We start from the raw sequence: 14847 nt of genomic DNA, 5'->3' as shown, positions 1-14847 counted from the left end.
TGAGAATGTTGAAAGGCCATCAAGGCTGATCCTGGAATAATAATATGCATTCAGAATTTGCAGTTCTACACAGCTGTGGCTGAACTAAGCCTAATATGTATGATCATGCTGATACTATAAATAGCTGTTGAACATCTCAAATTACCATATTCTATCTGGACATAGTCTCAAAATCTGAAAACAATGCTTTTGTGAATCAAAATATTCGTCCCATCCCTATGTCAGAGCTTAATGCAACAGCATTCTTTGGTAAAATACTTCAGTCTAAAAAAACAACAACCTTCATTACAGTTTTGCATGCACATTATCCATCTGTTTTTATTTTCTATGCATTTGTATTGTGTTTCTTATTCTCTTTCAAACTTTTATTGTACGTCAATAAGCATTTAGAATTTTTTAAGATGCCACAAAGGGCCAAGTTTCTTTTTTCTTTGAAGAGCCCAGAGAGCTCTACGGATGTGACCTCTGCTGTTATATATCTATTTATATTTACAGCTCACCCAGTCCTAAAATGTGTTTGTGTGTTGTGTGCGATATCAGTAAAAAAAGGTCTTACATAGAGTGAAAATCATCACATGATAGCTAAAAGATACCCTCCATAGTCAAAGCGAGCATATTTTATTAGAAATACAGGATATAACGATCCATACCTAGGACTGCCAATCTGATAGGTTAAAAATATGAGGAATTGATTCAAATATAGCCGGGAAACAGAACCTTTGGACCTCCAGATGTTGTCGGACAACAACTGCTGCAGACCTTGACCATTAGACATACTGGCTGGGGCTGATGGGAGTTGGGAATCCAACAACATCTGGAAGTCCATAGGTGCCCCATCCCTGATGAGATGGTTTGGTGGGCCAGGAGACGGAGGCTGACAAATGTAGTCTCAGTAGCAAAAGGATGGGTGGGAAAGAAACTTCCACAAACTTGAGGCAAATATGCCAAATGGCAAGTAGGATGCATGACAGTCAACAACTCTGTTAGCTCCTCTGCTTTGCAAATCTTCTTAGGGCTTGTGGTTGGCTAACTGTTGTAGACACAGTGACTAAAAGAAGATTAGACATTTTTTTCTGGAGGTTACTGACAGCCACAATGGCTAAATGGAGCCTCTGTTTGTAGACCTGGTGTACCTCCAAGGGGATACAAGTAACAAGGAGGGACTGGTGTCTTCATGACCTGTTTGTAGGCTTCTTAAAACATTCCTGGAAGCAGAATTTCAAATGAAATCCTGGCTTAGTGGAACATCTGTCACAAAATCTTGCTTGATGTGAGCAACCCCTTACTTAAAGTCCTCCTTATTTAGCCTCTGTGCTTTCTTGGAGTTCCTGTCCTCATGGTTGCTGCTTTCCTCCTGTCATAGTTGACATCTCCTTAAATGATGTAAGGGAAAAATTAGAGCATTTGACAACTTTAAGAATAATAATAAATAATAAAATTTTATTTATGTCCCGCCCTTCCGCAGCCAAAGCCGGGCTCAGAGCGGCCAACAACAGTAAAATAATACAACATTCTAAAATCATTTCATTATAAAATTAATTCAAATCAAATTAATGGCAACCATTGGGCTAGAGTTCTGTGCGGATTGCCAAAGGAGGGAGTCAGACTGTGCCTTGGCCAAAGGCCTGGTGGAACAGCTCTGTCTTGCAGCCCCAGTGGCGTAGCGTGGGTTGTCAGCACCCGGGGCAAGGCAAGTAATTTGCGCCCCCTAACCCGTGGATTTGCCCTAACCCCAGATGTTGCGCCCGGTGTGGCCGGCCCCCCCTGCACCCCCCACGCTACGCCACTGGCAGGCCCTGTGGAAAGATGTCCCGCAGGGCCCTAGTCTCTTGTGACAGAGCGTTCCACCAGATCGAAGCCACAGCCGAAGAAGCCCTGGCTCTGGCTGAGTCCAGCCTAACGTCTCTGTGGCCCAGGACCTCCAAGATGTTTTTGTTTGAAGACCGTAGGTTCCTTTGTGGGACATACCAGGAGAGGCGGTCCTGTAGGTACGAGGGTCCTAGGCCGTATAGGGCTTTAAAGGTTAAAACCAGCACCTTAAACCTGATCCTGTACTCTACCGGGAGCCAGTGCAGCTGGTATAGCACCAGGTGAATGTGATCCTGTGGCGAGGAACCCGTAAGGAGTCTCACCGCGGCATTCTGCACCCGCTGGAGTTTCTGGGTCAGTCTCAAGGGCTCAACTTTGGCAAAAGTGTTGGTTTATGGCCAGTAGTGGACAATGTTTACATATTGGAAACGTAAGCGGTAATCAAATGGCAGATTCTCTTATTCCCTCCCCCTTCCTTTTCTCCCCAAAGTATTGATGTAGTCTTATATTTATAATACTTTCTGCTTAAAGGGATTGTGCATTAGGTACTATAGTGACAAAAATAGGGCATAATTTATTTTCAGGCTGCGATTTTATATCAGGCATTTCAATTTTGGTCACTGAAGTGTGTACAGTTATTATTTTTTCCCAAAGTACAGTATCTATTACTGTTATGGGAAAACTGCCGCAGTGTGTAAAATATTGCCTTTTGGTACCATATGAGTCCACAATAAACTATGACACAAAAGCATGTGCAGCAATTTTGGAACGCAAATGGTGATCTTCATCATAGCTGTCTATATATTTTTCTCCTTTGGATGCCATTTTATATATAACTCTTGTGGTTTTAAATTGGGGAAAGCCAGTTCTTCTGTCTGCAATGGCCTTTTTGTTTTGTTGGGGTGGTGGCTGGGTGGTAGAAGTGCTTTCCCCCCATGATGAAATAATTTGGGTTCAATAAATGTAACCACCACCACTCCTCCTCAGTTTGCTGTGATGATGATGGTACCTTTGCACCCAAGAATCATTTTTTGCAGTGATCTGAGAAATTTCTTTCCATCTTCACTGCTCTAGTTGGAATTTACATGAAGTCACTTTGCTTGACTTCTAAGACTAGCTTGAAGGGAGTGGCTTTGCCTCTCTCTGTCTCTCTTTCTCCACCGTAGGATCAGCAGCCATTACTCTGGTCCACACCCCATCATTTCTTGAACTGCTTGGACATTGTGCCAATGATATTTTTAAAGTAGGGAAATGCAGATTATGGCATGCCCTTCCTCTTAGCTCTACCCACTGATTTCTTCCTGTTAAGGAAGGATTTTTTTAAAACATCAGAATATATATTTTTAGCTGCTTAAAACTTTTTTATTTTCTGATAATTTTTAACTGTGGACTGATTTGGTTGTTGATGTTTTATAATGTATTTCCCCCTGCTGTTTCCAGGCTTAGGTTGCTAGCATTTGAGAGCCAGTGTGGTGTAGTGGTTAAGAGCAGTGGACTCGTAATCTGGTGAACCGGGTTCGATTCCCTGCTCCTCCACATGCAGCTGCTGGGTGACCTTGGGCTAGTCACACTTCTCTGAAGTCTCTCAGCCTGACTTAGCTGACAAAGTGTTTGTTGTGGGGGAGGAAGGGAAAAGGAGATTGTTAGCTGCTTTGAGACTCCTTAGGGTAGCGATAAAGCAGGATATAAAATCCAAACTCTTCATAATGCTGCAAATAATTCTTATTGACTTGATAGCACTATTCAGTCCAATTCCTGGTCCCTTGCATGTTTTTGTTTTTGTTTAATCTTCTGCATGGCTTCATTCCTGAATATGAGCACAACAATGTTCAGTTTTGTCATCTAATCACTTTTCTCAAGCATCTTATCCTCCCTTCAAGAACAAAAACAGGGTTTCCAGAGTGAAGTAACATCCCCTCCACTTCCAGCTCAGTCGCTAGAGCATGAGACTCTTAATCTTGGGGTTGTGGTTTCGAGCTCCATGTTGGACAAAAAATATTCCTGCACTGCAGGGGGTTGGACTAGGTGACCATTGTGGCCCCTTCCAACTCTACAATGATTCTGTACAAGTAGTAAGGCAGTCCTCGTGCTCAGGCTTGCAGTCTAAGAGAAGTTATACAAAAGGAAGAAAAGGTTGGGGAGGGATGCAGCGAGGAAAGCAAATTGAATCAGCTAGTTAAATAGTTCTTGTAAGGAACAGCTGGAATGGAAACAGTTCATAAAGAGGAGGAGGCAGAACTTGCCAGTGTCTCAGCTGACCAAACAGTAGGGGCCTGCAGCTCCTTCTCTCCTTCTGCCTTGCCTGGTCGAATGGCTGCCGCTAGACTAGATAACATGCTACTTAGATGATGTGTGATTTACGTCCTTTTTAAGATTCTGGCTGATTGCTTGTGATCATTAATGCCCCACTGATATATGCACACCAGCCTGTGTGGGAAGGAGGTGCTCATTTGTGATAATACTCCACATAGATGCAGTGTGTATATTTGTGTATGGGGGGGGGGGAGGAAGGAAAGAAGGGAATTTAAAAGCCATTTATTTATTTATTTATTTAAATTTATACATAGAATAATAGAATTGTAGAATTGGAAGGGATCCCGAGGATTATCCTTGCAATGCAGGAATCTCAGCGAGATAATACATGACAGCACTTGATTTTTTTGTTTTGTTTTAAAAAGCTTAAAAGCAGTTTACAAAGAGATAAAACAACTTTGACTGGCCCATGCCCTTTGTTTCTTACAGTGCATTCTCATGCATATTTGCTCAGAAATAAGTTCCATGGGGTCTTATTATCAGGAAAGTGTGCCTAGAATAATTAGGCTTAGAATTGCAGGACGAGGAATGGGGGGAATGACTCAAGATAGAAACAGCAGCACAAATTTATAGTGGAAACTTTTTTTAAATTCTAAGGCTCTTTCTCTGAGGTTATTCTGCTGTACTGCTAAGTGAAGTGATTAAAAAAAAAAGGTTGGGATTGTCTAATTACTTATACTATCCTGAACCTAAGCAGAGGTCCTTAGAAATATGTTCCGTTTATTTCAACAGAATGACCAACATCCAATGAGCCCCATATATGAGCAATTTGTCTATGTGTGTGGAAGTGTGTGTGCAAAGGTGCTGATTTTTTCTCTTTCTTTTTGCAACCCTTCATGTTACTTGGGAGGGTCTCCCAACATTTCACATGCAAAAGCCTCAGGGTGTGTGTAGAATAATACCTATGACCCATTTGGTTCCCAGTCAATGTATATTTAGGATTATTTCCCCTACTTTTTCTGGGTTTCTGTTTGGCTTTGTTTAAAACAAACAAACAAACAAACAAACAAACAAACAAACAAACAAAAGTCTAGTCAAGAAAACATCACACTGAATGGATTTCTTTTGCACTTTTTCATATGGTCAGCTTGCATTTCTGTGTTTAAAAATACATTTGCTTGCACTTGTACTACAGTTGTATGCCGTGCTGAAATAATTCAACAGCTACGCAGTTAGTGAATTTCTAATTATGTTGCCTTCCTGTGTTCCCAAGCAGTGCTGAGTCCCAAGGTTCTCGGTATAGCTATTGCCCGCTATGACTTCTGTGCACGAGACATGCGGGAACTGTCCCTGGTCAAAGGAGACGTGGTCAAAATTTACACCAAGATTAGTGCCAATGGCTGGTGGAGAGGTGAAGTAAATGGAAGGGTAGGTTTATGTTTTTGACAGCATACTTTTTGTATATTCCATGCTTTGAAGAATGTTAGCAAATGCTTCTTTAATTTTGTTCTGTTTATTTGAACTATTTTTTATCTTAACTTTCTGAGGTTTGAGCTGAAATACAGTGGTACCTCAGGTTAAGTACTTAATTTGTTCCGGAGGTCTGTACTTAACCTGAAACTGTTCTTAACCTGAAGCACCACCTTAGCTAATGGGGCCTCCTGCTGCTGCCGCGCCACCAGAGCCCGATTTCTGTTCTCATCCTGAAGCAAAGTTCTTAACCTGAAGCACTATTTCTGGGTTAGCGGAGTCTGTAACCTGAAGCGTATGTAACCTGAGGTACCACTGTATGCTATTCCTTGAGTCCCATTGTATTCAGTAGGGCTTACTCTAAGCGGAGATGCCCAAGGTTGCACTGTTAGGGTCTTTAACCAAACTAGAAAATAAAATACTTAAAATGAATAGTGCTCAACAATCAGAAAATTAAAATGGCATAAGCAGCAGCAATAATAGCTTTCAAAACATTTCTATGGGAGACCAGGAGCAGCTCTGCCTCACTGGTGAGTTCATTCCTGAGCCAGGGGTAAAGGCACCTGGAAGTGGTTCCAAACTGCAGAACTCAGCTGCAGCAGGGCTTGTCCAGGAAGAGGCTGTCTCAAAAGATGTGTGAGCCCCAGGCCACAAATGGCATAAAAGTAAGCACTGGCACTTTAAATTTAGTCTGGAAGCAAACCAATATCAAGTGTTGCTGATTGCAATTCCAGCTTAAGCATTTGAGTTGTCTTTCAGGGCAGTCCCCCCATAAATCACATTGTGGAAATCAGTTCTAGGCATGATGAAAACATGGGAAACTGTATGTGAGCATGTGAGACACTTCTTCTCAAAGACAGTGCAAAGCCAATGCAGTTAACAGAAGATGCCTCCAGTCCCATGCTAGTCTTAGGAGCAAGACAGATGCTTCAACCACTGTTTTGTTTACTTGAGTAGTGTTCAATGTCTTGAGTGCATTCACAGTCCTTATTGACTATACAATGAGTGTAATTTAACCTTCAGTTTTCTGTGTAGAGGGTGTACACACACACACACACACACACACACACACACACACACCCCACACTCAGTCATATGAGTGCCCACTTGCTGCTTGAAGTGGTAGAAGCAGGTCTGCTGCCTCATTTGCTGAGTACTGAGTCTGTGCTTGGCGTGATTGTATTCCTGTCTCAGCTGAATGCCAAAAGTTCCTGAATTGCTAAATCTAATGTTGGCAGTCAGCCCTACGTCTGATCATATTTCTATTTTTTGCACGCTTTGGGTCATTAACTTGATATCTTTATCCAGAGAGACGTTGAATGCTTTGCCACAAAAATTAGTTTGTCGCACCCTTTTCATCCCCTTTCTCACTGTTGTGAATCATACCTAATTTGAACAGGTGGGTTCTAAAGAAAATTATCCTGTGCCAAAGGAATATCAATTTAATATGTTGTGCCTTTTCTTTCCTGATGTTCCCTTTAGGTGGGTTGGTTTCCCTCAACGTACGTAGAAGAGGATGAATGATTTGGAGTCCTAGCTGGTACTCTCCATCATAAACTTCAGGGACTGTGAATTTCAGCCATCTGCAAAGCATTATTCGTCTTGTTAAGTATTTGAAATGCAGCGCTCCTGTCTGTTAAAACCCTCCAGTCTTAACACTGGGATTACTGAAGAAGTTTGTGTTGACAGATTAATATCTCACTCAGATCTGTGCAAAGAAGCAAACTGCCTGCCCATCACCACTGGGGACCAGTTCAAAACTCTAACTTCACCTTCCTGAAAAATCACTTCAAAACAGACTTTTTAAAAAATGCTTCTTTTCATTCCATCCTGCTGTACACATTGAATACTAAGTATGGGTATCTATTTACTAACCTTCATTTCTTTTTTGTTTTCCTGTTAGCTAACATCTCTGATGGCATTAGGAGATGAAGGCTTGCTTTATTGTTGCCTATCATAGCTTCCAGGAGGAGCGGGGGGGGGGGGAGTTTTAGCATTCCAGTAGTCATGTGGTCAATATTATTTGTCTTGAAATATCCAGCAGCAGCAATTAACCTTGCCAATGACTGCATAGCCATCAAGGATGCAGCCTCTAAACACACTTTATGGGGACTAAGCTAAATTCAACACAGCTCTGTGTGTAATTCTGGGGAGGAAAAATACTAAGGAGTTCAGTCTTTAATTCGATGGGTCATTTTAACTGGCTTGTCTGTGTCTGTGTCTTTTTCTTTTCTTTTTTTAAAAAAAAGTTTTATGAAACAGCAAACTTCAGGAAGTGTTTTGTGGGTTACCATACAGTTGCGTTAGAAAAAGGGATTCCATAGTATTTAAGGTTACAGATTCCTAGCACAAAATATTCCATACAGAACAGTGATTTTAAAATGCACACGTCCATATATTTTGCAAAATTCCATGTACCTAGGAGATGTTATGCTTTTATGGATAAATCTTTGGGCATGGTTCGATATCCTACCTTGGCCATTATTGAAAGCTCTGCTAATATGCAAGATCCCTCTCTCTCCAGTTGCCTTACTTGTCTCAGTGGGACCAGTAATAATATAAAAAGTTGTGCTGTGTACTTAAATAAGGTGATATTATTACAGAAAGCAATTTGTGAGAGATGTTTCCTCCTCCTCTCCCGCACCTCTCCCCAAGATGAACTGTGCTTTATTTCTGAGACAAATGGTAATTTCCTCATTCACTGGCTTTCATTATTGGGGTGGACTCAGATTTTTTCCACTATAAAAGTAAACTGCAATATTTGGGACAAGTTGATAAGCTCTTTGCAATTTCTAGGACACTAACAATCAGCTCTCTCAGGGTTCTCGCCTTCATGTTCCATCCCTCAGTTTTGTCAGGCAGAGAGCAGAAGTGCAGAACTGTATAGGAGAGCAAGTAATTCCTGATGCCCAGCTCCCAAGAGTTAGAACAGTAGACAATGATACCACACACAACACTTAACGAGAAAATATTCAAGGAGATTGTCTGGCAAATACATAGGGTGGGATCCAAAGGATCTGGTGCTTCCTGAACTGATTGAGGACCCAAATTTCCCATACCTGCACCTCTTTCACCAAGAAGCTGCTCCTGAAGGTCAGAGCATACTTCCACCATGGGTTCCCTACTTGTGAGAAGGTGCAAGCAGAAGTCAAAACCAAAAAAAGTTCCTGCATGTGCAAAAGCACTCTGGATTAACAGGGAGGGCCTCTGGGATCCACCATCGGGGGGGGGGGGACCACATCTCTGGTTGATGTTTCGCCTGAGTGTCATTACCCATAAAATTAGCAGAAGCCTTGGAGAGTTTTGTTCCATCTCACAAGGTTGTGTATTGTGCCTAGAGACCATCCCAACTTGGTGCACACAGCCCATTCTGTCCCTCTCTCCCCCTTGCCATTCCTAATGCTCACTTGCCTCTATTGAATGCTTGGCCCATTCAGTTGCCAATTGATCCAGAATTTGCAAGGCCTCTCCAATCTGCCCCCATTAAGGAGCTTGTCATCAAGCAAAGAGGATATCTCTGTGTATACCTGTAGCATACAGAAGTTCAAAATGATGTCAACTTTGATTTTATTGAATACATTATTTGGGTGGAAGCAGCTGCAGCATTTGTAAAAGATTGCAGAAATGTATTTTATAAAATGACCTGATCTTAAATGTTAGATTAGGAATGCTCCCCTGGTGCTTTTTTTCTGTACTAACTAGTTTTGTCTAGTGGACTTGATCTCTAAATGGGCAAAATTGCTTTACCAAAAGCTATTGCTGACTTTTAATGGGATATGGTTTTGTCTCTAGGTCTGTGAAACGTATTGTGCAGTGTCATCAGTGTTTATCTGTCTTGTAGAGGGAGAATCAGCTTAAGGTAAAGATTAAGAAATGTATCTTTTCAAGAAAAGATTTTGATTAATAGTTTAGGTAACCTAAAGTTGCTGTTTGCTAATTTTTGCAACTCAGGGGCTTAATGGAACTCAGTGAAGTCATGTCATATCTAAATACTTCCCTCCTATTCATGCACCTCGGCCCAGCAGTTCTTTAGGGGCAGGGGATTTCCACTTGTGAAAGAGCTTCTGCATTAACTTCAGCAAGAGAAGAGAAGCAGCTTAGTATGTGCAACTGAAGTGGTCAGTTTTCAACCGCAGATAAACACCTTGCTCATCCATTGGTTCCATAAATCACTCTCTCCACCTGCCCGTTATAACAAGGAGGGACTTCTCTTTGTTTCACAGCAGTGGGGAGGAGATGAGAGGGGAGGGGAGGGGAGGGTAAGGGTGGACCAAGGCTCCATCTTCTTTTACTGCTGCATATCTCTTAAGGGTTGAACAGAGTCTCTGGATTGTAACTTTGCAATCCAGCACGAAACCTTTTGCACTGCCAGGCTTTCTCTTCTCTTTCCAGGATAGCGAATGTAGGAGCTGAGTCATTCTGAAGCTCTGTGTGTGCACCTACAGAACTCTGGACAGGACTGTGCTTGTTGTGTTGTTGTTTGTAATGCCCTGTGTTGAATAAATTAAATGCTGCATTGTATTATATTTCAAATACCAAAGATTTAATATGCCAGAGCCATTGGTTTCCCCCCTTCTTTCTGCAATGCATTTTCTTTTTGCCTCTCTGTCTGACCTTGCTCTCACTCAGGGAGCTGGGGCAGTACTTTAATTTGTAATATTGTGTAAATATGTGAATATATTAATAAACTGGTTAATTTCTTGTTTAATGACTCAGATCTTATGACTGGTTATATCGCAAAGGCTTGGCTTGCTATTTTGTAAAGGTTCCTTATTATTCCTAACGTGTCTCATATCTTTCCAGAAACATATTGAACACTTGATTATGCATTGTTTTGTAAGGTTCAGTTATATTTATATATGAGGCCATCAGAGCTCAGCTGAAACATCAATTCCAGCTTCATAGCTCTTTCCACGGGCTGCAAAGTTGAGCTCTCCTTTTGTCATTTATTTGTTGGTCCAGCTGTGGTAGGTGGGAAGAGAAAAGGAAGAAGTCAATCTTCTTTACTTATAATCTGCTGTTCTTAAATGCTTTGGTCTTATCATTGGTATTGTGCATTTTTAGTTTTTATTGTTTATTCTTTCACTATGTTAATCTCTGTAAGCAGCTTTGTGTGTTTTTATAACAGAGAAGTAGGATAAAAACAATACTTTTTGCAAGTCTGCAGCTAAGAAATATACTAACACAATATTGGAAAATGGCTACTAACTTAATTGTAGAGGCATGATGGGATAGACCCAGGCATAGGCAAACTCGGCCCCCCAGATGCTAACAGGACCAGTGGTCAGGGATTATGGGAATTGTAGTCCCAAAACATCTGGAGGGCCGAGTTAGCCTATGCCTGGGATAGACTATGGAATATAGCCCTTATGGGGAAACTAACAAAGAATCTTAGAGCAATCAGGGACATAAAAGACTGAAAGCAATTTTGATATGGCATTGCACAGGTTTATTCAGCACACTGGAAAGGACATTGTCCCCTTAAATACCAGGTACCCACCACTCACTCTGGGACAATCTATTAAGGTGGAGTGTAGAAGACACTTAACTGATGTAATCAACTCTAAGCTATTACACAAACCTGCTTATCGTCTGACTATTATTTACATTGTACAGTATGTGCAAAGAATGTTTGTTGAAGGTAAGGATTGCTTGTCATATGTATTTTCAAAGACCAGAGGTTAGTGAGCACAATTGCTTGGGCAATTGGGAAAAGCTTCCTTACTTTCCTGCTCAGTACATTGCGGCTGTGAGAAAGAGGCACTTTTTGTAGCTATGAACAATGACAGAATAAACAAAAGCAAAATAAATTTGGGGAGGACTTTAAGGGGGCATTTTGTGCTGTGCCTCTGCCAAATTCAAGCCGAAGAAGTACCTCAGTGATATTTTGGCTACTCTGATTATACCTGCTCCTTATTTAACATTTCCTCCTGTGGATCCAGATCAGCAGTCCCACCAGAAATTGCATCAAGGGTTCATCAGCAATGGCAGATAAGCTTCTCTGAAAATCAGTGCTGCCCATCACTATTAATTGCCCAGTTCTTCGATTTTTAAGGACCGTTTGGTGTGTTCAAGTGGGCCAAACAGGGCCTCACAAGAGCTGAATATACACCACAGAACAAGACCCAGAATCCTCTGCAACACAGCTGGGGTGCTGTGCTGATCAAGCTGATGCAGAAAAAAATTCTTTTGAAAGCAAAACGTTTGAAAACTGCTGATCTATGTCATCACTGTGAATTAATGGAATATTTTTCTTATACTACTATTAATTGCTTAGCCATACCTTTCATCCATTAATTTCTTGATTTGCCACATCAGTAAGATCCTAAACAAGATACCTTGTGCTAAATATCTCTCTCTCTTTCATAGCTCCATTCTTTTGGCACACGAGTTCAAATCTGAAAAGATCTTCTGACCCTAGGAATCATTCCCTGGGCTTTTAAAAGCCTTCTTTTATGTCCCTGCAAAACACAGTTCTGAAATACAGTCGTCTTTTTTCTTTTCTTTTTTAAGGCTTAGCTGATGTGGAACACTCTCATCTTCCTTTCATAATGATGATGATGATGTTGAAATTGCTCATTTTGGAAGCCAGAAAATATTAGCAAATTATCACAGAGTCAAGAAAACATGAGAACAACCCTGCAGGATTGTCACACCAAGTTCAGATACCTAGGGGTACAAATACCGTAACCAGAAACCTCAATAAATTGTACCTCCACAACTACAAGCCCCTGTGGCGACAAATAAACAAAAACCTACAGAGATGGAACAACATGAATTTCACTCTCTCAGACAAAATAGTCATGATCAAATTGATCACCCTCCCAAAACTAACCTACCTATTCCAAACCCTCCCAATCTGGATTCCCCAAACCCAACTCCGCAGATGGCAGAGAAAACTACGCTCCTTTATCTTCTCATACAAAAAACCAAGAATAAGCCCCAAATTCCTGCACCTCCCCACCTCAGAAGGAGGATGGGGAATCCCCAACATAGAAGCATATTACATTGCCAACCAAATATGCCATATAATCCCATAATATAAAAATGTTACATGGGGGCGGGGAGGAGAGACATTGCACACACTTTTGTAAATCAATAAAATTTTTAATACTACTACTAATAATAATAAACCCAACCCTGCATGATTAGACCAGATCTATCTATGGTAGCGGCATCCTTTTTCAAACCATAGGGGGCCAGACACCACCACTAGTAGTTGCCCATGGTTTGTCACCAGCACTTGGTATTCAAAGTAATACTGCTTTTGAACATGGAAGTTCCACCTTATCATGACCAATAACCATTAGACCTGTCCTCCATGACTCTGCATAAGCTATGTAAGTTAAACAATGTGTTTAACTATCTTGAATCTGCTACCAGTCAGATGTGATTGACTGGTTCTGAGTTCTGGTAGGATGAGAGTGCATAAGGGAGGGCACATTTTGTATCTTTTCTTGAGAAATGAACACATATCAAATTACACTTGTCCGTCCATCCATTCATGCGTGCTTTGTATGCTAGGAATATTTTGAGATAAATGCATGACCCATAACTGAGAAGAAAAAAACACACTGGGAATTGCAGCGCTTGTGGGATTGTTCAGAGCTGAGTGCCAGTGTTCCAACGCATAGACTGGATCCTCTGAGTCCTTGCCAGTCATTGAAATGACTGGAAGGCATTTAGGAGTTTATTATAACCCTATTGTCTCTTGCTTTGTACATGTATGCCTGTCTGTGGCTGTATGTATTATATATACACATGCACTATCTCTGCCCATTATGAGATGTAACCAATAAAGGGCAATGAGAGCCAGTGTGATGTAGGATACAGAGTATTGGAGTGCTGGATTTGAGGTGATGTGAGATTACCGTATTTTTTGCTCTATAAGACTCACTTTTCCCCTCCTAAAAAGTAAGGGGAAATGTGTGTGCGTCTTATGGAGCGAATGCAGGCTGCGCAGCTATCCTAGAAGTCAGAACAGCAAGAGTGATTACTGCTTTCACTGTGTAGTGATCCCTCTTGCTGTTTTGGCTTCTGAGATTCAGAATATTTTTTTTTCTTGTTTTCCTCCTCCAAAAACTAGGTGCGTCTTGTGGTCTGGTGCGTCTTATAGAGCGAAAAATACGGTATATCACCGTTCCATCAGTGGCGCATTCAAAGATGCAACTCACTACCTTGATGCCATGGTTATTGAGCGTTGGATATAGCTTTCTGTGAGCATATTTTCTTTATAAGGATAAAGATGGCCTATGGATACTGTCCTAAGCTCCTTATTTATCACAAGTGTGCTAAATGAACAGACTTAGGTCACTTAAATGATAAAGAATAATTGCAGGACAGGTGTTAACTCTTAAGCTTGTGCTTCACATAGTACTTATAAACACAACAAATACTTGAGTCAGAGGATAATAAGCATTTATCCAGCAATACAGTATACCCATATTTACTCAAGTCTAATGCACCATTGAATCTAATACGCTCCTCAGTTTTCAGAAGCTTGAAACCAAAAAAAAGAAAAGAAAAAAAGCACTTGCTGGCAAATGTAAATGTGCCATTGAATCTAATGCACACCTTAATTTTCGCAATGTAATTTGGCCAAAAAAGGTGAGCATTAAATTTGAGTAAATATGGTTATAAGCATACTCCTTTTGTCATCATCTTCTGGAAGACCACAAAGAGATAACCTCCGTATCTGAACATGTGCATAACTTTCTTAATTAATAATCTGCAATCCCATATATGCATTTCTTTAATTGAAGAAGCCTTATAACATTTTCTTCCAGTATAAATGAAAATTATTCATTGTCAGAAGCCAACCATTCATCTTGTCAAAAAGACATACGATGTTAGCTTAAGGGCGATTTCTAATAACGACATAAGTGACATTTGCCTGCATGGCATTGGCAAGGCTACACATATATCTTTGTCAGACTGTCAGAATTCGCATGTGCTAACGTTTGGGCAGTTTAAAGAGCAATGAAGTACTAATTGTAGCCCAAAGTTGATATCATTTGTCTGCAATCGTCCTTCCCCTGCACTCAAATTTTGCCTACCATATTAACCAAGAATTGTTTTGATGTGTGGGTTTATAATGGCCACTAAAACGAGCCAAAGAAATACTGGATTGCCAAGCATTTTATAGGCACTTTGGGTGTTCTGTGGACTGGACTGAATAGCCCTGTAATATACACAGATGCTTTTAACTTTCCCTCTTCCAGTTCCCACTGCTTGTGCCTTAAACATTTTACACTCTTACTTCTCTTAAATGTTTTCCAGATCAAACTAGTAACTGGCAAAATGTTCTTCCATCCA

General features: G+C 40.9%; 1 protein-coding gene across 2 annotated transcripts in view; it reads left to right on the top strand.

The window, feature by feature from the left end:
- Positions 1-10243, top strand: part of VAV3 (vav guanine nucleotide exchange factor 3) — a 193820-nt gene extending 183577 nt beyond the window's left edge. For both annotated transcript variants that reach the window (XM_081195080.1, XM_081195081.1), the window contains 2 exons: positions 5339-5490; positions 7015-10243. In XM_081195080.1, the coding sequence (XP_081051206.1) occupies positions 5339-5490; positions 7015-7056 (194 nt within the window). In that variant the 3' untranslated portion in view covers positions 7057-10243. The remainder of the gene's footprint in view (positions 1-5338; positions 5491-7014) is intronic.
- Positions 10244-14847: the final 4604 nt, after the last annotated feature.

The sequence above is a fragment of the Podarcis bocagei genome, assembly GCF_964188305.1.
Source record: "Podarcis bocagei genome assembly, chromosome: 5".
Taxonomy (NCBI): Eukaryota; Metazoa; Chordata; class Lepidosauria; order Squamata; family Lacertidae; genus Podarcis; species Podarcis bocagei.
The sequence above is the reverse complement of the archived record's forward strand: the minus strand, read 5'-3'. Positions and strand labels throughout refer to the sequence as shown.